The sequence below is a fragment of the Drosophila suzukii genome, chromosome 3 (genome assembly GCF_043229965.1).
Source record: "Drosophila suzukii chromosome 3, CBGP_Dsuzu_IsoJpt1.0, whole genome shotgun sequence".
NCBI lineage: Eukaryota > Metazoa > Arthropoda > Insecta > Diptera > Drosophilidae > Drosophila > Drosophila suzukii.
In genome coordinates, this window is record NC_092082.1 from 64,822,815 (window position 1) to 64,850,469 (window position 27,655).

General features: G+C 42.1%; 1 protein-coding gene across 1 annotated transcript; it reads right to left on the reverse strand.

The window, feature by feature from the left end:
• Nucleotides 1-62: 62 nt before the first annotated feature.
• On the reverse strand, nucleotides 63-27,655 carry Scr (Sex combs reduced). The gene is given in 3 exon segments (XM_070996797.1): nucleotides 63-2,592; nucleotides 19,848-20,836; nucleotides 27,055-27,655. Coding segments are annotated over 2 exon segments (1,716 nt in total). The 5' UTR covers nucleotides 20,803-20,836; nucleotides 27,055-27,655; the 3' UTR covers nucleotides 63-1,831.

Genomic DNA, 27,655 nt, shown 5'->3' on the forward strand with positions numbered 1-27,655 from the left:
TTAGGGGAAAGTACTTTCAGTCTCCTCCAATCCAAGATCACCATCGAAAGAGAAAATACGTGTACAATTTAAAATAGTTTTTATTTTTTATGACATATTCATACATGTTTACATACTTGTTTTGTTTTTCGTTATATTTGTATGGTTTTGTGGTTTCATAGTTGAAGTTGTTCTGTTTTTATTTTCGATTCCATTTCTTTGTATAATTGCCTTTGCAATCGAACCCAGATTAAGGTAATACATACATGCGAATTTCATTAAAAATTAGTTGCGTATTTTTATTTTTTACATGGAATGCAGTTAAACTTTTTGCGCCCACTGTGTCCTGGCGGACAGTGAGTGCCCCTTAAACCGAAAACTTCAAATGGTGTTTCACTTCAATCGAATGGGAAAATCATTTCATTGCGGCTCCGACAAATTGCATAAAACAAACAATCGAAGATGTACAAACTAAGATTGAACAAATGTACAAAATGGGAAACAAAAAATGATTAATTAATTTGTGCTAGGTTTTTTTGTTTGATTCTCTCATTTTCCATAGTTTTGTTCGATTTGCTTTGCCTTGTTCATTCTGATTTGCTTTCTCTAAAATTTGTCTTGCTAATTCGATATACATAATTTAGGCTTACGGGCTAGGTTCACATAGACTACCGATAGTTCTAGAATGCACTAACCTTAGCTTAGCGAAAAGTACAGCATAAATAATTACTTTACATTACGGTTATGGGTTTCCTTTAGCTTTAGGCTTTAACAATTCTCGCTTTAATCAAATTTCGTTGGCTTACTGTATCGATTAACTACCGAATTAAATTTACAGACACTGTTGAGAGGCCTTTGAATAAATAATGTGGAAGGTTCAGCTGCTGTTCTAAAGAAAATCCTGATTAACTATAGAAAGTTCTATGCTAAATTTGAAATATTTTACTTCCTGTTTATCTTCCGAATTTGTTCTTCAGTGGAAATTAAAACGATTGATTTTGATAAAATTAGTAAAGCATTTTCCAAGCTGCTAGAGCACTTTCAACAACACAAACGCAAACACACGAAATAAATTGAATAAAACAGTTACAGATATTTCCAAAATTTTCTCTCCAAGACTAAACACAAACATAAAAAGGCGATCCCCGAGCTGGGACGCTCTGCTATTTACAAACTAAACAAAGCCTTATGTGGTTAACTAGAGTTAGGATCTCTACAAGCTAGGAATTAAGTACACTCTTTAGGACTCCCTGGAGGGTGCTGGGTGGGGTTTTGGTTGGGGATCGAGGTTGGGGCGATACAAACGAAGAACTAATGTTAGTTAGAAATCACTTTGAAATTATTGCAGATATTAGTTTTGTTCAACTCGACAGCTCTGTCTGTTCATCTGTGCAGCTTACGGTCTAAATTATGCTAGGCTTACGAACTAACAGCTTTTCGAATACTGCTTAGAGAAAGAGATTCATCATACTGCAGGGACCCTCGAGCACTCGCCTGGATATAACACATTCAAGTAATATTGATCACATCTGAACGAGCCAACTCCAAATCAACATCAAATATCAATGTGAAATCTATTCATATAGACGTGAAAAATATGATCCCGATATGTAAGATGGTATTCATTCAAATTTTGAGAGGCTGCGATTGCTCGGGGTTCCACCTCCAGTATCATAAACCCAAACGAACCATGCGGATATGGCTCGTTTCTTAGCTTAACACGAATCAGTTGCAAACAAGAAACATCACTGGATGTTGGTTGATCGACGGGCGGCGACAGGCGGTAGGCGATGGGCGGTAGGTGGCAGGCGGCAGGCGGCGAGTGGCTGAGGGCGTGGCCGGCGGTCAGAACTCAGCAGCAGAACAAGTTGCAGCCGACAATGTCCGCCTTGAAGTCCAGCTGCAGCTCCGGATCGGGCTCACAGTCCGACTCCAAGAGCTGGTCGAGGCCCCGATCCTGGTTCCGATCGACGGGGTTATCCTGCCGCTGCTGCTGCTGCTGCCTGATGATAACCTGAGATCAGAACTCCTGCGGATACTTGATGCAGTCGGGTGCTTGGGAGCTGGAGGCGCTGGAGGCGAACAGGGAGTTGGGACCGTTGCCATTGGTGCCGCCGTTGGCCAGCGAGCCCGGTCCTCCTGCCCCTGCCCCTGCTCCACCCACTCCGACGCCCACCCCCACCCCCACTGAGCCACCGTCCTGCGACTGATAGCCACTGGCCGCCGAGGCCGCCGCCGCCGTCTGATATGGTTCCTGATACAACTGATTGAGTCTCTAACCAGTACCCGAAAAGTGCCACGCGTCCTATGCGCTCAGGTGCGCGAACTGCGACGGATGGATATCGAACTGGTGGTACGGGTGGCCGTAGGGACCCATGTGGTAGGGCACGATGTTCATCGAGGCCATCTTGTGCTCCTTCTTCCACTTCATGCGCCGGTTCTGGAACCAGATCTTGATCTGCCGCTCCGTGAGGCACAGGGCGTGCGCGATCTCGATCCTGCGGCGGCGGGTCAGGTAGCGGTTGAAGTGGAACTCCTTCTCCAGCTCCAGCGTCTGGTAGCGGGTGTATGAGGTCCGTTGTCGTTTCGTCTCGCCATTGGCATTCACAGTACCTGAAGGGGAAAATGGGATGCAATTATTAGTTGGGTTGGAAAACATTGGGCGCAGCTTATCAACTAGGAAAACAATCCAGAAATATATTTTAAATAATGTTACAACAGGAGGATATGATATGAGAAAGGAAACCATCCATACTGTCCTTATTGTTATACCTAAATGTTGTTCAGCTTAAAATATTTAACATTTATTTGCTACCTTATTTAATGTTAAATTGAAAATGATACCTCCGTGTCATTTGGATTCCAAATATTTGAAAGGGACTACAAAAAAAAAATATAAAATGAAATAGTTAGAGACTACATTTTTCTTGAAATATTATCTTAAGTCACTTAGGCAACTAGTAAGCCACTAGAAATTAAATTTAATTGAGTAAAATCAATCGCATTTAAATATCCACTTTTTGTTCAAATGTTCTTCCCCTACTTTTCCCCCGCTGAACCGCCAGAAGGCATTTGTTTCTGCCAAAAACCATTTGAAGGCGTTTCTAGGCAATCGTCAAACGTTCAAGTGGACAACACCACCCGATTCCCAGGTTCCTTCCCAGCTTTCTCGCCGCTTCGAGGCAGTTAATTTTCTCATTTATATTGTGATTTTCTGCAACGTTGCGCATTTCATAAATATGACGTGTCAAACTGCCATTTGGTGGCACCCGAAAAAGTTCAGACTTGGTATTGTGCCTGGCCAAGAAATGGAGAGGGCCGAAGGTATCTCGCCCCAGACAGATGGTTGTCGCTTGCCGAAAACTTATATCCTTGTATCTGCAATCGTCGGAAGATAATGACAATTTCCCGTTCCTGGCAGTCGCCCCCGAAACTATTATGTCATCTGCATCGGGGTTTTTTGTGAGGCAAACCGCACGAGGGCGTTCGAAGCGCGTCGTTCATAATGAGGGGGCGTGCTATGGCAAAGTAGACTTTTAAAAGCCATTTACCGTGGCGTGTTATTACGGCCAACTCAATTGGCCCGCCCGCTTCGTTTTGGCTTTCCAATACTCGGCAAAGAGTTGAGGTTGAGGCAGCCCCGCCATAGACACTGTATCTGTATCTCTAGTATTTATATCTGTGAAATGTGTGGCAGTCAGTCAATGTGATAGACGGCAACCGCTGACTTGTGAGTGCGTCCCGCTCTGTTTTTGGGCGATTGCTGTCTCGCTCGCCTCCAAGTTCCTAAATTGTATGTGGGTCATGGCCCATTTGCTAAATGTGGAGTAGTTTACTCTGGCTGATTTATTATTAATTAAAATCTAGTTTAAATGGAGCAGTATCATTTTATCATACCCCAAATTGCATTAAAAATTATAGATTAACTAGTTTATTAATTGAACCCACTTAAAATAAAATTTTGTACTCCCTCTTAAGCACATGTATTTTATCATTGTCTAAAATTCTATCTACCACATAGTGTTTTTATTTTAAGTCAATATAACAGCTTTAATTAAAATTTGTGTTTAATCTGTTTATGCGTTTTGTTTTGTAAGTACTAATATTGTTTTCTGGTTAATTCATTAACAAAATAAGTAAAATTATTTCTTTCCAATTATTTTATGACTTTCATTCAAGTTAAAAAAAAAAATTTAACTGAAATTCGTATGTTTGCTTTCATAAAGCAGTGACTTATTCATAGTGGCTCTTGATTTTCTAAGTTAATGTTATAATAACAAAACTGGGTCGTTGCCTTTTGCCTAGCCAAAGATACAAACTCAAACTTTAGTTTGCTTTAAACAAAAACAGGGAACAGAAACCACCCACACACACTTCCGAAAGTTTTACGCCGCTGCTGCTGTTGTCACAGTTTAGTGGTCTTCGATGTGACGTTGGCGGAAGATGTCGGGTCACATCAATCAGCGGCCAAAATCTAAATGGAATTTCTGATTAAAGTCGAAATTAATTACCGCTCGTTTAATTAAGGCGATTTCAGTGTGGCCAGGGCGCAGAGAGAGCGCCGACATCAAAGCTCCTGCACTTCCCTGGCCGGCTGCCATCCTGAATGGGCTTAAACTAATGACCAAGTAAACACCGAGCAGACAGTAACCAGACAACGGGCATCGGCTCCATCAGTCATGTGGATCGGGAGGCAGTGGAGGGGACTTTCGGTGGGCCAACTGTTGTGGCCGTGGCCACAAATTGAATTGCACTAATCTTGACCCATTTCGTTTTGCTGCAACTGTCAGTCAGGCCATCAAATTGGATATTGCAAGTAATATTTCTGGTTGGCCATTAGGTGGTTCCTTATTCTTCTGGGGAGTAAACTTTCCCAAAACTTGGCAGACTTCCGACTTCTGATGCATGATGTGCAGACGTTTTCGAGTGCCCTTTACTATTTTATAAGCAGGGATCCTGACCTTGCCCACGAGTCCGGCCAAATCAATATGTCCTGTGGCCATAGTTCTCCTCGGGGGTCACAGACATTTCTTTTTTGGGGTTTTTTGCGTTTTATTCGCCTGACAGGGAGACAACAAAAGACAAGCTGAACACTTGCACTGCCGCCAACCATTTACAATTGTCAAATGCTGCTGTCATATGTTGCAATTTGTTTACACCACTCAAGGGCTGAATGGAGGGGAAAGTGCCGCCACAAGCATCAGCATTGCGAAATGTATCTTGCGGATGCGTGCTGGTATCTGCAAGATTTTGGTGCGGCTAAAGGCTTGGGAGACTTCCTCGAAAAAAAAATATGGTTAGGCTAATTGTTTTGAAATCTACAAGATTTCTTAAAAGCATTTCTAATACCTTAGTTACAGATTCTAGTTTCTCAATTTGAAATACTTTATAGTGAGAAGAACAAATGTTTTAAAAATGTTTCATTTTAAGTAAAGGGTACTTTTTAAATACATTAGGAAAATTGTCTTCTATTATAATGTGTATATTTAAAGAAATTACAAGGAAAAACGATAAAAACAATCGACAATTTCCCAGAATTCCGAATATCTCTTTGCAAATGTCGTGCTCTGCTTTTTATGTCTAAATCAGCCCCATCATCTTAAGTCCTCCCCCTCCACAGAAGATCACCATCACAGGCATCATCAGCCACTAATTCCCACTCAGATTTCGTTTGATTTCCGACTAAAGATCAACACACATCCGCAACCCGTTGAGTCGCAGCCGAGTGTCAACACTACGGTCTCTGTTAGCCCTTCTCTAGTGGTCTTCCGCCGAATATACTTATTTTTCCTCATTTTTTGGTTAACTACATGCGAGTAAGTAGCGCATCGCTGTCGTCATGGCCAGGCGCAATATCCAAGGCGAAAGCCCCCAATGAGTTGACAGGGCAGAGGCAGAGCATCACCCAAAGCAGCCCCATCGCACTCGCATCCAACGGCACCTGGCATGTCATATCACTGGTGCTTATATCACTTGCCAGGGGAGGGCCTTTCGAAGGGGGCCAGATCTCTTGACAGCGCCAATGAGCGAACATTCGAAGCGTTTTACAAGTTTGTTCCCATTTCCCTGCCACCTCAATGGGATGGGATGGTACTGTTTCGGATTGGGATGCGGATTGGGATGCCAGCGCCTCGACTCGCGTTGTATCTTTGTCTGTGTCTGGGCATTTGTGAAATACTATATAGACATATTGGATTTTGCATGTACAAACATATATGTGCACATATTTTTTGGAGACAGAACGCCCGAAGAATGAAGAATCAGCCTGTGTGTGACTTTAGTGGATTTCGCTTTCGTACAAATACCCTTCATTTATTTTTATGAAGGAATAAATGGTTACGATGTCATGAAACATTTTCGAAACTGGGTCAATATTATTAAATTTTTTATAGACCTTTTATACTTTTAAAATCTTATATATGTAATAATTTAATTAAATATTTCAGAATTCTTTCTTGGGCATTAAGGGCATTCAAACTTCGGCTTGACAGAGAGGTTTCTGCATTGTTGGTCATTTCATTTGCATTTCGCGTAAGATGACGTCAAGTGTACTTGGCTAAGAGAGCATCGGCTGACAGCCGCTTAACATATCAGTTGGAAATTTGAAATTTTTTGGTGCATCCCATTTCGGCCTGCATGCAAAAATCTGTTTCAGAATTTATTAAGTGACGATCGGTGCTCGAAACTCCTTCGATCTCAGTGTCAGCGGATCGGTTCTGCAATTCAAATTGCCATTGTCTGGCCGGGATGTTCGTGTTCCCTTCGATGTTTCGCCTGTATCTCTTTGCATACTCCCCGATCGACCCGTGATTGACACGGGATTAGCATACTATACATCCATCGCTGGCAGGTTCAAAGTTAAGCTGAAAACCTTTGGCGTAGGTCGGACACCAACCAGTATATCTTTCGAGCCGAAGTTTAATTGTTTTCTGTTTGCCGCGGCGCAAATAGAAATGAAAAAATACGACAAAAAGATACTTGCGGCTTGTCACAAACACTTGTACCGGTCATTTGTCAACGGTCTGGCGTCTGGTCAGGCGAAAAATAAAAAAACACAGCGACGAACATCGTCATCGTAATCAGCAACGTGTGCGGCACTCCAAGATCCCAGCACCTGGGATCGGATGGGGATGGCATGGTATTATATGGAAGCGCGGGGAGCACGATCATCTGGCGGCCTCAGTTTTGATCTTATCATGCAAAAACAACTTTGAACTTGTTGCACTTTTTACAGCGAATTGTAAATTTTACACAGGGAAAAAGAACACGACAATATGAAGTTATTATCTTAACATAAGTCTATATGTTATAGGCAGCTTGTCATGTTGAAATGATTGGAAACTTCTTCATAACAAAATTTGATAGTACTATATACCAAAAAGAAAATATCCACATTGACTGCTATTTTTCGCTGTGCAGATCTGCTGAGTCAGGTTGATGTCCAAGCGAAAAGTTCATAAATCAACGCACTTCCGATCATCGCAGCATATCGGTGGCTACTTAAGGGTCCGTGGCTAATGAGTCGTTTAACCAAAAACCATTATCAACGTCACAATTCCAGTCGAGGGTCATTACTCATAAGAAGCGGCCGAGTCGAGTCAAGAATTTTGTCACAAATTGAACTAATTAAAGACAACAAGTGATCTTGGCCAAGATCGCTTGAACTGACAAGGAATTCCGAGCAGTTTTGCGGCTCTCTGAAAGTTAAAATTCCCTCAAAAATATGTTTCGAACTCAAAAAGTTCCAGAAATAAATCAGACGTAGAGCCAGAGGTGCCACGCTTGAGGTCTGCTGGAAGAGATAAATCTTGGACCCTGGGACCGATCCGATCGGTTCGGAACGGACGGAGCGGAGGGATATAGAATGCAGATGGAGGAGTCAAAAGGGCCGCCGCGGGGGTCGCGAAGGGGACATGTGCAGCGCGCGGGTTAATTTCTTTCGGAAAAAGAAAATTAATCAAATATGCGGTCGCCGGGGCTATCTGGGAATGTATCTGGCCCTCTATTCGGCAGGCTGTATCTTCGCTGCGCATTGCATTCCTTAGGTGATAAATGATGCTGCCCGGAGGTTTGAGTCATTTTGTGTGTGTTTTTTTGGGGGCAGGCGACAAATGATGTGACATTTGTGATAATGAAAGTGTTACCATGGCCTCCACCCACTCGCTGCCATTCAGCACGCGCTGGACAACAGGTGCTTCGGTCCATCGATGTCCACAGACCATTAAAGCGCTATTAAATCGTAGTCACAACTACTGTCTGCCCCGGTCTGGGTATATGTTTGTCACACCCTGGAAGTGAGGGATGGATTGTGTGTGGGAATTCCCGAAAAAAGGAGCAGAACGGCAGCCGAGCTTCATCATTAATCACAATTCAAGTAAAGGAAGCGCTGCAGTCACAGGATGGTGGTCAGGAAAATGGCAGGAATATTAAAAACACTCCAAGAAATGGGATGCAGCCAATTTCTGGTGCCTCTGGGGGGAAACTTTTGTATTGTTTTTTGTTTCCTGTTTTGTGGTGCAAATTGTGCGTGGCCTTGCCCTGCCCCCACCCACTTTTCCACCATGCCCGCCCCTCAGGTTTTTTTGGGCATTCGCGTGGCTGCCTTTGGCTGGGTTTCGTGAAAAATGGAAATTATGTCAAGAAGTAAATTGATTATTTCGCTTTAAAGCATTTTTCAATTTATATTCCGTGTTTGTTGTCAACACGAACACACTCAGTTTCGTCAGTCCGACAGCCGCCACAATGCCCAGCCTTTTATTCCCAGCTCTTTTCGCCGTTTCTTCACTTACTCAAAGGCACTCGAGTGAAATGACATCATGTGGCACAAAGCTCTAATTCTCGACTGTTTGGGCAACAGCTGATGCGGTTCGTTGGCAAACCGAACGATCTGAACTTCGAAGGTTTAGGTGAGGAAAACGAAGACCCGGGGCTTTTGTCCAGATGAAACAGCATATGGTTTCCGGTCGGCAAAGGCATCTTCGATTTTGCATAACAATGTGCCAAAACTAAAAAAATACTTCTTTGGTAAGAAAACGAACAGAAACTGTTTTATTATTTGAAAACGGTTTTAAAATTACAAATATTTAAGACGTTTCTTAAAAAATTATCCGTTTTAAAGTCGTTAAAGCTTTTTGTTTTCGTTTAAAAAAAATTGATTACCTTCTTGTTAAAGTTGTCGTTTGCATCATATATTTTAATGAAGTATTTCGAAAGAAAAACCAAAATTGAATTTATTTTGGCACAAGACCAGCGTTTCCGACCTTTCAACTCTATAATGACTCCCTTACTGTTTTGAACTCGGGTCCCTCCCCCCACCACGAATCCCACCAATTAAGCCAACCATCGAAATCAACCTGTTGATTGGACACTCAGGAGTTAAGTGCTTTTCGGGGATTAAGCCAAGCAAACGCCCCCGGGAGACACGTGACGCCCCCGACCAACCCCCTTCACCTGTCCCCGCCCCTAATACTTTCCTATCCCCGCACTAGACAATCAACCCTTGGAGAGCTTTCCATAATTGTTTTCGATTCGAGACAGTTGGCAACCCCCAAACACCATCCTTCAATCCTCCGCTGGCATAATGAGCTGGGTAACAAATTATGCCGCTTGTAGCTTGTATTGTGTTGAAAATATAATAAATGAATTATCTGCATAATTAATGAGCTTTTAATTTTTAATGGCGCGTCGCAGGCTCCCAGGGTCCGAACAGGCAGATGGACCGCCGAGAGCCAGCATAAAACTCGCCGAGGAACGAAAAACCAACCGAGTGGTTATCAGCCTGGCATATCTTTTAGATACAATTTTAATGTGACTTCTTGCAAATTATTTATGCGCGCATTTTCGCTCAGATAATTATCGTTTATCTCTGATTTAAAGAGTTCTCTCCCGTCAGAAGAAGATGCTGGCCATGTACACCCATATGGCGAGGAGGGGAGTGTGTTCGTGTTCGGATCCAAAATGACTACCTCAGTTAATTATGGGGCTCCCGAGTAGGGAGCGAGCGTCGCGCATGCGCACATAAATTAGCCGAGCTGCGCAGGAAACCGGTTTCCCCAAACGTTCTTCCTCCTTCCCCGTGAAAAGACCGCGTAAACAGAGGTACCCCCTCTGTATCGAAATACCCTGGATCGGCGGATCGGCGGACCGGTGCACGGTGCACCCATTTTTAATGAGTGTCCTGTCGTCTGCAGTTGAATGAACGCGCTACAAAATGCGGCATTGTCGTTGTCTGGCTTCTGGACTTCTCGCTCATTTTCATTTTCCCGCAGCCCCATGATTAACTGCTCGGGGTCTTTGACTGGCGCTGATGACCACAGGTCCTGGTTCTGATTCTGGTTCTGTTTTCGAAACCCCCAGCCCTCCGACTCGAACTCAGTAATCAATCACGGGCACGTTGAAGAATTTTTTCCTCGGCGATTTTGATTTACTCGCGTCGCACTCATTGACTTTCCATTAATAATTTCCTTTGTAAATTGCATCCTGCGGCAATTGTTGTAATTGTGATGAATTTCTTATTAATGCAAAGGGCGGCGGAAGCTTGGTTTAAGCTACTGTCAATGGCGTTAGGTTCAATTATTTTCCATATTTCTTACGCCGCCGAGGCTGGGCAATTCATTTGCGATCCATCAGTTGGCTGGCAAGCAATTTGCATTTGAATGTAAGCTTTTGCCCCCCGGATTCTCCACTATTTAATTCGCTAGTTAATGCGATTTTGATGAAGCATTTAAATTCAGTTATCTGATTGACTGTGGGCTGCGCAACAGCCAAGTTGGGCAAACAGAACAGGAATTGAGGCATTTAAGTTGGCCTAGGTCAATGGGGTTGAGATTTTGTGTTCTACATAAGCCATTAGCCTATATACTTATAGATCATTAATCAAACGGAAAGTTATATTCAAATTACGGCTAATAGAGCTGTGGAGTGCGGTTTATTTCATCAGAACTCTTTTGATGTTTACTTAAAGACTCTTTCTACCGGTTTTTGTCTAAAAAGAAGTGCTCAACCCACTGCTCAATATTGCTGCATAGTTAATTAAATGGAAATATGAAATACACAGCCGGCTCTGCGAAATTAACTTGAAATTTAACTTGAAGAAGTAAGGTGATGTATTTGCAAGCTTCGTTTTTAGAAAACAAAAGTATTCAACATGGCTGCCCGGCAACATGTCAGAGAAGATGTGAACACGAAAAAAGCATACAAAAAAGCGAAAAGACGCAAAATTAAAACCCAAAGCAGCGACTCAGCGACGGAGGCTGAAACCGAGGCTGTGGTGATGAAGATGGAGATGGTGAAGTCAGGGCGCGGAACAAGTTTTCAAAACTTGCTACAAAGGTGTCTTTAAAAATCTTTTAATTTCGACTCATTCCCCGGCCGCTCACCCCCTTTTTTTTGTACGTTCGAGCAATGTGCAAATTTGCTGTCGTCAGTGGGGAACTGAAAATGGAGCTGGAAAAGGAGCTCAAAAGGGCCTGGGAGCTGGGAGTCGCCGCCCGCCTTTTAATGAAGCGCGAAGTGCAGCAAATGTATCTGTATCTGTGACTGCACCACGAAAAATATCTCGTTTTTAGTTGATTTTTGATAGATCTTTTCACGATACTTGGAATATTTTAAATGTACTTTGAACAATTTAACAATATATGATCTGGGAATATAATTTTGTCAGCAAATGGATAATTCAGACAATTCCCAACAATATTTGTTTATATTTAATAAAGTCCTACGTCATCCAGCTTAATAGAAAAAAAGAAATTTAATTATGTTCTTAGACACAACAAATTTTGACCATCACACTTGTTCAAATGTATTGTTTGTACTTGTAGCGTTAGGCAGAACACTAAATATTTATTTGTAACTTTAAATGATCAAATTCTTATAAAAAAAATCATTAAACTAAATGATTGGCATTCTGAAATAGTATATATTAAGTTTAAAGATTATATAGATTTGATTGAGTTCTTTTTAAAAGGCAGTAAGCTAATACTTACAGAACTGAAAGATGCATATATATAGTTCATTCAAAACTTTAACTATTTCTTTCGGTGCAACCTTGAGCGCATTGAAACTAAAGCAAGCTCAGGCTAAAGCGGTCCTGGCCCTGAGGGCAGAACGTTGCCAACAAATTGCAATTGTTGCCATTGCATTCGGGCTGTCACTGGAAAAGGGAGACAACAACACACACACAGACCCACAGAGAGACGGCGAAGACCCAGAGCTGACCCCTGAACCCCGGCGATTTTAGCACGCCATAAACAGGAAGAAAGCCCCAATTCACGGCCTGGTACGAAATATGGCCAGGAAAAGCCAAGTGGAAGTGCCAGACATTTAAATCGAATTGGCTTCAGGTGGCACACCGGGCTGCCCGGTTTTAATCTGCGAAATGTAAGCCAGTTCGAGGCACGTAGCCGCAGACGGCAGATACATATGTATCTGCCAGATACATTCGCACACACCCGGACCACGCGTGTAACTCAATTTTCAATGGAGGAGGTGGCAGCACACGTTCCTCCGCCCGAGTTGGGCAAAATCCGAGGAGGGGATCCCAAAAACCCGGCTCACTTGTGGGTTTGTCTACTCAGCCAAATAGTTTTGCCGCCTGCATTAATAATTCACAATTTCATCTCGGATTGTATGCGATTTGTGATGGTTTTCGTTTAACTTCGGTTTTGTTTGCTGCCCAGCTCCAAGGTCTGCGGTCGAGACCAGGTCCCACTGTACTGGATCCGCAGCCTGTTGCTGGTTAAGATGAGGGACAGTGGGCAGCACGGTCGAGCAGTGAAGTAAATGTGGAATGGTGTGTATAATTTTGAGGACTTTCAGCAACGTGTTTAAGAATGTATAAGCTTCTGAAAATTCTTTTAAAAATTTTAACTCCTTAAAACATTACTTAGTTTGTTTTAAAGGCTCTAAAACTGAAATCGATGCATTTAAATTGGTACGAAAATGTATTGTATATTACAAAATTAATTTTGGTCATTTGAATTTGCGTGGCGAAAAAGTATAATAGATCGGAAATGGAAATTGATAATTTGTTTGGAATTCTGTGTGAAGGTGTTTTGAATATAGCTATACATTTATACTTGTATTTATATGTCTATTTTTAAAAATTTTAGAATAATTGAGATAGATTGAAAAATCTCCAGCTGCTTTCCTGGACTTCCCAGAATTAAGCACTCAATTTCCCCATGCGTCCCACTGTGCTCCGTTCGCTTATCGCCATTGCGTCATTTCATTTAAGTTAATGCGCAAAGAGATTAATATTCTATGCGTATCTCAACGAAACCGGCCAAAGGAAAAGGAAAAAGGGGAAAACGGTAACTGGGTGAGAAGTGGATACTGGAGAGCTGGGGATCCGGGACTCGGGGATTCGGGAATCCGTGGCCATCTGCAGATGTGCGCCAATTTGCGACTGAATTTGATAAATTCGCATTGCAGCGCTGCCGTGACACTCGGTTGAATTTATGGCTCGCACTTTTTCACCATTCAAATCGCAATTACTTTGCTTGATTCGCAATTTAATTTCCCCCTCCCCAGCCGGCAATCGAGTATCTGGCAGATATAGATATCCATATATGCACTGACCGATCCAGTAGTTCTCTAAACAATGGAGAAAGAGTAAACACATTTCGGATGCTGTGCAAGTCCATTAGAATGTCGCTTCAAAGTGAGATGGTTCCCTGGGAGCTGGGGCTTCTTCCTAACTGTATCTGTATCTGTGTCCACATCTATACATGTTCCTGAGCTGCATCCGCACATGTATCTGTATCTATCAGCGCTGGCACATCATCAGTCATTAGTGGCGCCATTGTTGGCTCTTCAAATATTGCCGTCTTTGTTGCCGGCGAGTGGCCTCCATTGTTACTGTCTCCCTCGAATTTTACCCCCTACTTCCCCCTTTTTTATGCGCTTTTATTAACTTTGGCCAAAATGTGGCCGACTGCCACTTGAAGGCATCAATGGACAACTAAGTTTCATAAACAACAAGCTCTTCGGGCCATCATTCATCTTTTTGTGTGTGTCGAGTTAAGGACGCTTTAAAAGCGTTCTCTTCGCCGACTGATTTGGGCTATACGATGAGTGATATTTTTGAGGCAGACAATGCCTTCGGGTATGCATGTATATATAGAACTGCACTAGAGTTGACCTACAAAATATTTAATAGTTGGGGGATATCTAGCCGAATCAAGCCGCTAATGAGCAGCTAATTTTAATTACACTGTGCTGCACATTAAAGAAACTTATTTATGCTTGAAAAAAACACTTGTTAAATAAAATCGTATATCTTAGCAATACAAACGTGGCGTCTAGTACGTGATCTTCCAATAAAATTGACAAGGGGTAATACAACAAAATTAAAAGAAGATCTGACTATAGTCAAAATGTAACATGTTTGGTGTCGTGGAAAGCGCTTTTCATATATATTTTGTGTAGCCCTGTGTGATTAGGCGTTTGTTCTCTTTTCAGTGCCCGTATCTGGCCGACTTAAAGCCGAATGAATTTCAATTCAAGCAGAGTGACGAGTTCGCTTAGCATCCCTTGGGAGCTGAATGGGGCACCCAATTCATTAAGAACAATCGCCAGTAAAATACACTCTGCGTTTCGTGTGCCAAAAAGTTACGCTTGGTGCGAAACAATTCGACAGGCACTTCTGTTTTCGGGCTCCCATTAGCGGCCCAGAATACCCAGAGTTGGCTAATAATAGGCCTCGGCTTGGGCAAGAGCCATCATCGTCATCTGGGAACCGGAGGAGCAGGGAAATAAATTTATGTTCTACTGCACTTTCAGCACCTTGCGATGATGCCTGGCATTTTGCATTCACTTCGCGCGGTGGGCATTATAAAAATTATTTTCATTTTCGGGGGACCTTAGAACGCGCAGAGCACCGAAAAAAAAGTAATAACAATCATTATGATTAAACGTAGCTATTTGAAAAGTCGTGTTCCAAGTTAATGAAAATGTAATTGGGCAGCGAATGGCGGGCGCGTTTTTCTTCCTGGCTCTGGATCTCCAGGTTCCCCATCTCCGGGTTCTGTTGTCTGGTGTTTCGATTTTATGGGCGGGGGCAGGCGCAAAAGCATTATGGCGGCAGGAGCTGGAACTGCAACAGCAGGTCCACGGCAGACAGCGACACCCCAGACCATTTCCGAGATCGGGAACACAACCCCAGATCCACGCACTGAAAAAAGGGGTCCTAAAGTTAAGCTATTCGAGAGGAATTATGAAAAGCAAAACAAACAAGTATTTTTAATTATAAAAAAAAATATTTTTGTTTGCAATTATATTTTTGAGGGACTTGTTTTAAAAAAAGGTTTCTAAAGTCAAGCTAATCGATTGGATATTAACAACAACAAAATATGTATATATATTTCATTATATTTCTTGGTTATAATTGAGGAAATTGTCTCAGATTCGAATAATATTTTAAAACCTTTAAAACTGTTTTAAAGAAAATTGAATTCTTATTTATTTCTGAAGTAAAATAAAATAAGAATAATATTTTTAGTTGATGAATATCAAGCTACTTATATATTGTGGAGTATTTTGTATTTAAATTTCCTGGAGCTAGCTTTGACCAACTTAAAAAAGTTATTGGGATTGCTAAAATCTAGAGCTGTCTTTGTTAAATATTCCTGAGTCGTATTCTAACATAAAGTACAATAGAGCTTGGTTTTCAGTGCACTTCCAGTCTCAGAGGCTGCTGCATTCTGCTGCCTTGCAGCGACCGTCGCGTATCTTGTATCTGGCATTCAACTCGTTTGCAAACTATTAATTTTGTGTAACATCCTGGCATCTGCGGCATCGAGTGGCCAAAGCCTTCGGGTGAATGGCACGATCGGCAGGGGAACTGAAGTGCAGATATTTGCAATTTAGATTTAGAAAATAGACTTTTCGCTGGCGGTGTTTTCCAGCACGTTAGATTTATTTTCCTGGAGTTTCCATTTTTGGTCGAGCTTCTGTTCCGTTTTTTTCTTTTCAGTTGCCATTATTGACACGGTATTCGGTAATTATACGAGTTATGTGCAATTTATGGAAATTTCAAAAGCTAAATTTGCATGCAAGCCCCCAACATATTTTTATGTGCAATTAGCCACTAACAAAAGGCTCTTGCGAGGCCCCTCCAAACAAAGAAGATTTAAATATATAGCCAAACAGATTGTATAAATAAATATATAACCCACTAATTAGGGAGCGGCCTGCCTGAATAAACAAAGTTCAGAAAGAAATGTCAACAAATTGTCAATTTGTATGGGGAAAAGGGGAGAGGCGATCTAATAGGCAATTGACATTTCAGCAGGTAGCACGAGTATCTCTGTATCTGAATCCAAATCTGCAGGTATCCGCTGGCTGCATCTTTTGATGATCTGTTTGGAGGTCTGCCAGCTTCGGTCTTGTCAATTAGCGAATGAATTCCGAATGCCAAACGACTTCACAAGACTGCATGCGATATTAACCAAACATGCAGCTATGTATGCTCATGAGTGCTTATTGGCAGATACTTGATGCCAGGAGCTCTTAAAAAACTCTTCTTGCGAAAAGTGTTTCGCGGAACCCAGACAGCCTCGTTCGCTCTTTTTCGCTCTGAAGATGGCGTTGAGCTGGCGTTTTTTCTTTGCATTATAAAATGGTTGCCACAGTAACAACTTGACGTGATTATATGCAATCAGCCGGGTTCCCTGCCACTCCCCCCAGCCCCCCGCCATCCGCCCCCCGCCCCATGAGCAACATGCACTCCAAATTTGCATAATTGTTAACATGATGTTGCTGTTGCCTTTCCTGCTGCTGCTGTTATTTTTACTGGACTTTAATCAGCGCCTGTTTCCGATGCTACCCCTCAGATTACACTTTATTATTGGCATTTGCGCTGCTTGGCACCTGCAACAACGTTTTTTAATAGCGATTCTTAGTTCAGGCGCAATTATGAAAAATCCTGCACATGCCATCACACCCGGCAGCTACTTCTAATAAAGACATTTGCTGTCGAAAATTGAGTTGTGCTCTGGACGTTAAAATAGCAAGCCTAATTGCCAGTCAGCAGGCTGTTGACTCTTGGGTTCCTAACAAACATGGGAGTGGCCCCATGCATCTGCAGCTAGAAAATAAACTTTGCCTCTCAAATAATTAATGTTAAAAGTTTACACAACTCAAGTAGTTAACCTCTTCAAAATGTTAATAGTTGTACATGAGTTTAAACAACTCTTCAAGCTTAATATATCTATATGTTTGTTGCTGTAGGTTGTTCTTCGATTGCCTGAACTCTGTAAAGATACACCTTGGTATACAATTAGTTTGCAGATATAGTTACACATAATTGTGTGGCCTCAATGTATATTTTACATAACAGCTTCAAGTGCAACTATTGTAGCTGTATCCAGAAGATATAATTATATATTTAAAGATATAGCTGCACATAGCTGTATAGATGGCTGCCTTTCACATTGCCCTCAACCGAATATGATTAAGAAAGTAATTAAATCTCGGCGATGCGTGAAAACTCAAGGAAAATGGCAAAGCCAGACGGAGATGCTCAGATACACGAGCTCTCCCCAGAGATACATGATTTCCTGCGTTCTCTGAGTGCGTCTTTTCCACATGTGATTTGCAAATGTATCTGCATCTGAGCCCATTTCATTCATGTCTCTTCCAGGCGAAGTGAAGTTCATTACTACACCCCGCTGCAATCAATTTCTTGCGCGCTTCCACTTGCTGCAATTTGCATAACAGATACTCGCCGTTCTTGTTGTTATTGCCCGGCTGCCATGAGTAACAGATACATAAATAATAACAATGTGCCCCATTGATTGGAACCGAGCGGGGAACGAGTTTCCCCACGAATCGGAATGGAAAATCGAGCCAAGTTGCTAGTCAATATGTATCTGTATCTGCTGACTTGCTGGCAGTGCGACTATCTATAAATATGTGGCAGCACTTCGGCGTCTCTTTAGTTGGCTGACATGTTGTGATTTGGGGTTGTCAAGACCCGGTTGAACAAGCAAATATGGAAATGCAAAATGCAAGCAAGCAATTAACCCTTTCGTCGAGCGAAATTACCTATATTAAATTCCTTTATTGAATAATTTTAAGTGCCATTCGGTTATACTTCAATGAGCTAATGAGCGCGGAATGTGATTTATGAGACACCAAGTCAGAGCTAGCCAAAAAATATTTCCCAGAACCTGAATCAAATGATTTATACGCGAACAGAAATATTTAATTATTTCTTAGCTAAAATAATAAACGAGCTGCAGGTAAGATTGCAGCCAGGTAAATCCAAGCAAATGTCAAACTATTTGCAACCCAATTAATCTCCCCAGCCGCCGACGAATATGAAGAATCTTTTCAATAATTTGATTATAGTTGGGATCCCCGAGACGACTTCGTGAGTTTGCCCTGTCGATGGGTCAGAAATGGTGGAAAAATTGGGGAATCCGAAAGGTGGAAGGGGGTGGCAGAATGAAAAATCTGTGTGCGCGCCAGAGACATGATGAAAAATCACTGAACAATTTTTCGTTCACAATTTTCCAGCCCAACAAATTTCGGGTGGAATTTGTTCGGTTAAATTTAAATATAAACCGAGCGAGGTGCTGAGATTTATATCAAGCCGCAGTATCTGTCTGCCTAGATTCCTATATATATCTGTATCTGTATCTAGATATGCATCTGTATCTGCGGCGGTATTATGAGTTATTGTGGGAGTCAGCCGGCCTTAGCTGCGGGATCGGATCGCTTCACGTTTGTTTACAATTTTCACGAGCTACGATTTTCGCGGTCGAGTTTTTCACGCAGCGTTTCCCCTTTTCCGTCGCCTTCCTCCAAATTGGAGGAAAATTGGAGAGCGTAAGTGCGAGGGAAATGTTGTTATTGTTTATGTATTTTGACAAGATTCCCCGCGCGCACAGTTTGCCAGACAATTTGGTGCTAAGCACTCGGCAACATTTGCTGGCCAATGAATATGGATAGTTGGTTGCAACACCCATTGCGAGTGAGTGAGCCAAGTGTCTCGCAGAAATGGTAATGAGCACTGGATGAGGCACCGATTGAGGTGAGCTATCGGTGGATACATGTTGATTTATGGAGCTCATTTCTAGCTAATTGTATCATAAGTGACGATGAGGCAGTAAAGCGATACACCACATTATTAAATTCATTATGGAACATGGAAGTTCTTGTTCATGCTTTTGAACAAGAAGAGTTTTAAATTGATTTGAATAAATTTAGAATAAAAAAAAATTTTGTACACACAAAAAAATTATTCATATCAATTTGATGGTATATAGCACCTATCTTCTGAACAAGAAGAGTGCTAAATTAGAATAAAAAAATAATTTGTACACACCAAAAAATTATTCATATCAATTTGATGGTTATAGCACCTATCTTCTGAACAAGAAGAGTGCTAAATTGATTTGAATAATTTTAGAATAAAAAAATAATTTGTACACACAGAAGAACATGATTCATATTAAATTGATGGTATATAATTTTGATATTTTCGATTATATCGACTATACATCGCTCGCTCTCTATGTGGCAGAATTTGAAATTAATACCAAATGTTATTTTTTAATATCAAGCCTTTTTAGTATTTATATTAAAGGATTAGGTATGTCAAATAAATATATGTATTATATTATATTATATTTTAATGGTTTACAGTTGAGTTGATCGCAATCTGCACCAAATTTGCAATGCAAATGAAACCTGAGAAAGGCGTTTTGTTACGCTGGATAGATAAGAATAGTTGTACTTATCTCACGTCTCATTTATAAGACCGAGCTATTATAATGTGCATTTGAACTTTGGAGTGGATCACGCAATGTACACATATAACACTAAAAAGTTAACCCAAGTTTTAAAGATATAAAAGTACTCACTCGTTCCGAGATGCACTCGCTTCATCCAGGGATAGATCTGCGGCGGGTTCTTCTTGCCGTTGCCGCTGTTCTGGCTGCTGCCCGCCTCGTTGCCGCTGTCGCTCTCGGAGTCCGAGTCCCCGCCCCCCGGACTGTGCATGGGGACATTGACGTTCCCAGGACCGCCGGGCACTCCGGATCCGCTGTGGTTGTTGTTCAAACTGGCGGCGGCGGCGGCGGCCGCCAGACTGCCGCCCAGGACGCCCTTGTTCAGCGACCGGGCCACGCTCTCCACCACCGAACTGGGCGACAGCTTGGGCGATATGTCCCTGGTGGACAGGTCCTGTGGACTGGCCAGTGACTGGCTGTTGTTGTTGTTGTTGCTGTTGGAGCTGTTGTTGTTGTTGTTGCTGCTGCCGGGAACACCCCCTCCCCCACTGCCACCCGGCGTCACAGGATCGTTGGCGTACTTGCAACTGATGTTCGCCTGCTGCTGCTGTTGCTGCTGTTGCGGGTGTTGCTGCTGGGCGAGTTGCTGCTGCTGCTGGGCTGCAACTGCTGCCGCCGCATGGGCGTGTTGCTGCTGCTGTTGCTGTTGCTGCTGCTGCTGCAGGAGCAAGCGCTGCGGCTGCAGCTGTGTGTAGTCCACCATATCGGGGTTTCCCTGTCCGCCGTAGGCCGCCTGGTTGGCGTAGTGTGCCTGCGGTGTATTGGGGTACAGGTTAGGCGTGTAGGCCGCCGCGGCCGGGAAGTAGTCGTTGGCCCCCGGAGTGGCCGCCCCCGCACTGCCCTGGCCCCCGTTTGCCCCGCCACTGGGCACCACGCCCCCGCTGCCCCCCGCCCCGCCGCCACTGGCACCCGCACTCGAGTTGCCCGCTCCCGGGTGATTCTGCTGCGGATTCATCTGCTGCGGATAACAGGAGGCCAGCGAGTTGACGAACTGGTACGAGGACATCGCAAAGCAGTCGGGATCCATTCTGAAGCCAGGGGTCCTAGTCGTGGATGCGAGTCTGGAAATGAGAATGGGGATTAGATACAAAGCCTCAAGACATGGACATACGAATAGAAAAGCAAAGATTTTTTGAGAGAATAGTAAAATAGTCAAAATAAGTATGAGGATTAAAATACATACTTCGCTGCTTACTTAAAAAACAAATTAATATATTTTCTTAACTAAACCATTTCCAATCTTAGTTTTAAATTCAATGTCATACTTAAAATGTATCTGATCCCTACTTTAAGATTAAGCAACAAAAAAATTCTTATTATTGATTGTTTTACTGTTCCACCTTTATTTTATGTGGCTACATTGTATTGAGTAAGTCCCTAAAGAATAATAAAAAGATTCAGCGAACTGCAAAAACGTTTTCTTCCATGGCTTTTCGTGTTTGGCTTAAGATCTCATTTTGAGATTGGCAACATTGTATCGACGAGGCTGCGGGGAATAAGTATTTACATTTAAGTTAAGATAACTCGAATGAAAGCCAGGGATTGACTCCTACTCTTTTCAAAGGGTTCGCATAATAAAACCCCAGGGGATAAATAAGAATTCAAGGCTGATCAATACATTTATCAGTCATCAACAATTCAGTTTCGCACTATAAATAGATAATTTAGCCACAAAAAGCTCTTTAATGCCTAAACCATAGTTTAAATATGCATACTTTATACTTTCGGTATTTTCTTCAGTTTAATTCAATCTCGATCGGTTGGTATGGAATACCTGTTGAAGAGGCGAGTAAAGCAAGCTGTTTTCGGGAATTTCAGCAGACGAAACCGCAAACAGTGTATCTGGCTCACGCCTCTTGATTGGTTCCTCCCTCGAAGTGTTTCTCTGCCCGCTGATAATTTCACTTGCCTCTTACTTGGTTATTATTATTATTATTTTTAGAACGGTAAAGAGTCGGGTTTTTTCTTGTCTTCCGCTGGTGGAGAGAGCTGGGGCTGCCTAAGCATGCAATTTAAGCCAGCCGGGCCATCGAAGTGGATATTTTATATATATGTATAGGAGCTTTTGGCCGAGGAATGCCGAGGGACCGCCCACTCTTCTGGACACACTCGGCGGAAACTTCTTGCGGCTGCACTTGCTGGCAAGGCCCAGGCCCAAACCCCTCTTCCTCCGCCCATTGCAACCATCGCAGATATTGCAGTCTTGGTCTTGGGCATGTTTGTTCAATGGCGGAAAAACTCGTATTCTCCGCTGCGCAGATAGCAAACAAAAGCAATGACCCTCCGCTTCGAAAGGAGCTGAAGGAAAGGAGCTCTCAAATCGCCCCAGAGCCGAAAAAGTGCAAAAAGGCAATAAGGCAAAAGAGGCCAAGCGAGGCCGATGCACATGAACATGGCCAAAAACTAAAAATCGAGATGGCAATACATCGCAGCAAAGTCGAATCGTATATACCCTGGCCAATATGGGAAATATTTGCACAAAAATAAGTTCTGCCGAAATATCAAGAAACTTTAAAACAGCATTACATAAATTGGTATCTGAATGAAATATATAGTTGGCAACATTTATGTCATCTTACATAGTTCCTAATAGAACATACGACTATTTATATCACTTTCCTATCTATTAAAAAGTTTTTAAAACTTTTATTGTTTTATTAAAAGGCTGTAAGGTTCCGAAATATATCTCATCAATCCCCATAAAGGGTATAAAAATAAGCGACAACAGCAGAGCACTGAGAACATTGGCCAAAAACAATGCAACCAAATGCACACCCCGCACTTCCCTGCCCTTTTTTGTGGCTTGAAACCAATAATTTTGATTCAGTGGGCAATTTAACCCTTTAGCATGTTGGCCAAATGAAAGGAGCTCTCAACTTGGGCTTAAATTAAAACGCCGTACGCCATTCGAAACTGGCCAAGAACCCAAGGAGCGAATGCTCAACTTTGGACAGAGATTTATTTGATGAGCAGGGCTCTCGCGGAAAACACTACAAAAAATAAAAATTAAGGAAATATTGTAAACTTGCCTTCAGGTCTTTGCCCCTTCTCCCCTCTTTCTTTTTTTTCGATCTCCAGCGATTATAGGCTTTAAGACCCCGGTAACGGTGCTTTGGAGAAAACCAATTCGACCTGGCAATATGAGAATTATAGTTGTAGACAAGCGCCCGCGTTTAAGCCGAACAAGGCCGAAATCACCGAAATTATAGGATCAGCGACTCCGGCTGACTTTGAACCTTTGACTGGCAATATTTGAACAACCTATAGGTCGAATCGATTTGGTATTTGAATGGAAGCGATGAAAATTGATTGGGTGAAAACCGCAATTTTTAAGCAAACAAACCAGAAGTACCAAAGGCAGCCAAAATTGGCTGGCTTAAGTAATGGATTTTGATTTACTAATTTTTGACAAACATTTATTTTCACACAGAAAGCAACCTGGTATTTCCTCGATGACCTGTCTTAGTTTATTAATGTTTAAAAAACTTAACACATTGCTTTAAAAGAATACATTTATTTTCTTCTCTTGGTTGTTTTAATGCAGTTGCATCCATGAAAATCAAGCTGGGGCTTCTGTCGATTTCCTGATCACTTAAGGGCAAATTAAAAACGTCAAAAACTGTGAGGGGAAAGGGAAGCTGAAGCCATAAATTAAACGAATTTTGAAAATTGTTTTCCAAATAGTTTAAGACGGCGCTGAGGCGACAAGCGGTTCAATTGGTGTTAATTAAATCCATGAATAATAAAAACGCCGGAGAATTTTGCGGGCACCGAAAGAGACGGGGAACTCGAAAAGAGAGAGAGGGAGGGACAGACGTTGTCTTAGATTGGCGATCGTCGGTCGAGCTCATAAGAAAGCCATAAATTATGGCAACTCTCTCGGGATCGGATCGGTCTCAGCGACATTTTGGACTCGGGCAACTGAGTTTTCTTTTGTTCCTCCTTTGTTATATAAACACTTTTAATATGCCTCCAAATGGGAGTGAAATTTCTCTTTTGCCCCGATACTTAAACCGCAGAACGAATTTCCTTTCCCGTCCTCGGCTTTTTCCGTTTCACATCGCCACAGGTAGGATCAGACCCTATCTAAACTGTAGAGGAGGGTAAGAGTCAGAGTGAGAGTAAATAAACAGCAATTGAGTTGCACATGCGTCTGCTGATGCCATAAATCAATTGGGGAAATATTCCAGGGCGACAGCTGAAAAGGGTTTTCCTACCCGACCTCATTCAAGATGTTGACGTTATGTTTCGGGGGGTCGCGGGGTCTTGACTTTCCTATGCCTTCTTCATGAGCTGGAAGCTGAGCATCTGCCCAATTAAGATGATTAACTTTTGCATAATCAATAATTGACGTTCGGATTTGCATATAACCAACATTCTGGCTAATATTGATTGCTTTAGAGCTGTTTAAAAAATTTGATTTTCCGTTGGGCTATTCGTATTTAGCTCATAAAACTAAACACTTTTAATTATTATGTTTTCAATTGCTAACACGTTTGATAATTCTGATTGCAACATTTTAAAGATAAAACAATATAAAACATTCAAAAAATATTTTGTAGCATTTTTGACATCGCCAAACCTTTTGACGCTTTTACTTTTTCACCGTCTTTTAACCCAACTTTAAGCCACACTAACTAATTCTACTTGCAGCCCAGCTAGTCAAAAACCTAGCCTAACCCGTTTCTGCTTAAAGACTCTTTTCAACGGCCCATCGAGGGAACTGTCATCCATTTCTGAGCACTCCATCATCGTCATCATCTACGTCATCGGCCCAGAGGCCACCATCTTAATTATGAGCCACACAAAGCACCCAAAGCAGTTATTTCTCCTACGAATGTCGCAGGGCTGTTTGTCGTCACCATTACGGATTTTGTACCCAAACGAGCCCTGGCCATAAATCATAATTTTTAATATTTGTTGTCAACAGGGGCGTAGCTTGTGTGCATGTAAACACGCCGCTCTAGAACCTCAAACTGCGGTACGCACGAGTTCAACTCTCGAAAAAAAGAACAGAAAAACAAGATAAATAAAAGGTATTTGCGCACGCGCAGTCACACTCATTGGCAAATCTTGTGGTCCCGCTCACTCGACAATAAACTGGCCCAGGAGGAAGAGAGAGGGCCAGAGACTGTGTGCGGACCCATTAAAAAGTCATAAAAATTTGTAAGCACCTCATAAAAATAGTCATAAATATTGTTCCTCTTCATCTTTTTGTGTCTTTTTTTCTCACTCCCGATCCGTGCATCTCTTTCTGCCGTGGCAACCCTCGTCACAGTTGCTGTTTGCGGTTTGTTTGTTTGTTTGTCATGGCTCTCATAATTTTTATGAGTTCTCCAATTGTTTTCCCAACTCGAAACCAATCATCGATCCCGATCCTCACGGCAAGCGGCCATTTGCGGTTCAGTTTGTCATCTCATCTCGGCCCCGATAATTTACGATCTGTTGCGCAATGGTCGAGTGGAAATTATCATTACAGAGGTCCTGTTTCTGGTCAAGGACATCTCAATTGTGTAATATATCATGGTTTTGCTACTGTTCACGGATAATCCTTGATAAACTTGATTTGTGGTTGGTCTTTTGGGAAGGGGTGAGGTGAATTTTTTTTTAAAGTGTATGTGGTATTGTGTCTTCTGTCTTCAGCTTATAAGTTTGTCAAAGTGTATTATGAAAGTAATTTAATCTCAAAATGATTTGTTATATCTTTTAAGAATATGTAACTTTATAAAATTCGCCATTTAATTTATTTTATTCTAAGCTTTTATTTGGCTTACAGTTTGTGTTCTTTATGTTTTTTTTCTATCATTTATTGTAAACATTTCGCTCCCTGACAGAAATGTCTGCCATTTTTGCGGCCAATAGATCAACGACTCTAGCACAAATTTTCAGCTTGCGTGTTTGCGATTTTGATTTATAAATATGAACAAGTGGAGTTGAAATATTTGAGGAGGGCGTGGAGGAGAGCCGGGGTTAGCCCATGATGAATGTCTCCGCCAGGCGCAGGCCAAATAAATTGCGGCGCTGCAGAAGACACTGGGGAACTTTGGACTGGCCTCTTCCCTCCAATTAGCCATTTGGCACTGGGAGTCGGAATGGGAATGTTACTGGGCCTGCGACTGTCTCAGTGTTGTGCCCACATTATGCAACCGGGGCAGTCAGCTCTTTGATCTTGGCCCACCCCCGGCGAGCTGGGCGAATGAAAGTGACCTACATCAAGTGGAAATTCTTCCACTTACAGCACATATGGGAGGCCATGCCGGGATGCGGAATACTGCCCAGGAGCATCGCTTCACTCGGTCATTGGCGAAGTCCCCTGAAGTTCCAGGCCAGTGCGTCTTCTCTTTACTTTACATAATTTCAGGTTCGCCCCATGGCGTCTTGGCCAGCATGGGTTCGCTTCCCCGGACAGGGGCCAAGCCTATATGGTAGGTATTTCTTCATCCCTATCCCAACTCGGGCTCGGTATATAGCGCTATGTGCCTGGATTAGCCCTCTATATGCGCCGCTTGTTAGGCATTTTTCATTCGCTGTGACATTTCGCCTTTGTGCCTCTTAATTATTTCAAAAGCGGCTGCATTTCGTTTTAATGAAGTGAAAATTCCTTGCGTTGATACCGCGCACGCAACCCAATGAAAAATTACTAAAACACAAACCAAAAAAAAGAAACAAAGGCCAGATATAAAGAAATATGTATTATATAAACAGTAGATTTGGGGTTCGGTTTCGGAAAATACAAACATATTTTATTGATGAACAAAAGTTAAACTTATTATTCAGAATAAATAAATGAGTAAGTGAGTGCTATTTTGTAAGGGAATGTGCTTATTTTACACGGGATGTCTTGATTTTTTGGCTAGGCGCTTGGCTTTTAATGTTTAACTTTTGTACTATTTAGTAAATTTAATTTTAATCTATTGCAATGAAACACACCACCAGGTAGAAAATTAAAGTGCAGATGTATAATAAAAGACGATCGTACTTGTATGTCAAAAGAGACCTTAAGAACATCACACGATATAGTTTGAAATATTATTACGGATACTTTTATTTTTAAAATGATAAGCTTCAAACACATTCCATTTTAAATACATTTTGTTAAAAAACGACGTTATTCGAAATAAAAAACCTTTTGAAATAATAACTTGCTGCGTTATTAACACATTAAAATAACAACACAAAAAATACAAAAAAAACTAAAATATTTATTTATATTAACCAATATTTACACCTGGACAAAGTGGTGCAATATATTTTTCCGCCCTGAAACTCGGTTACTCACTATTTCAGTTAGCCGACGGCGTTCACCTCCGTTGAAGTGAGTTCTTTTTCTGATATTCACTGCACTGAACTACGAATTTCACTTGTGTTGAATGCGGAAATTGCAGTGGACAATAGCAAAGGTAAAATTGTCGCAACCAGCCGGATATCTGGAGAGTTAATCCGATGGCATCCTGCTGGCAAATTGGCTAGACTCTGGCGTTCTACCTGCAGGTGAATGTTTTGGATGGTCCTAAGGGGTAATTGGCCGCAAAGGGCTAAGCGACGGATTTGGACGGCTTTTGGGTATCACAAAAACACACGCACTCGCGCAATTTGTCACGGATAGCGATAAGTATCTGCGGGATGGCCAAGTATCTAAGTATCTGCGCGAATTTCACGCCGAATTTATGACTGTCCATCAACGCCAGCATCGATGCAAGCACTTTTCAGCCCATCCATCTTCCGCTAAAATCGAACAGAATTCGAGTGTCTTTGTATCTTATTGCGCGGCACAGCTGTGTGTTGGATTGTTTGAGTTTCAGAGTGTTTTTTATTTTTTTATTCCGGTGTATCCGCGGATACGTGCTCGAAGCGCCAATGTCTCACTTTGACTGCTCGGG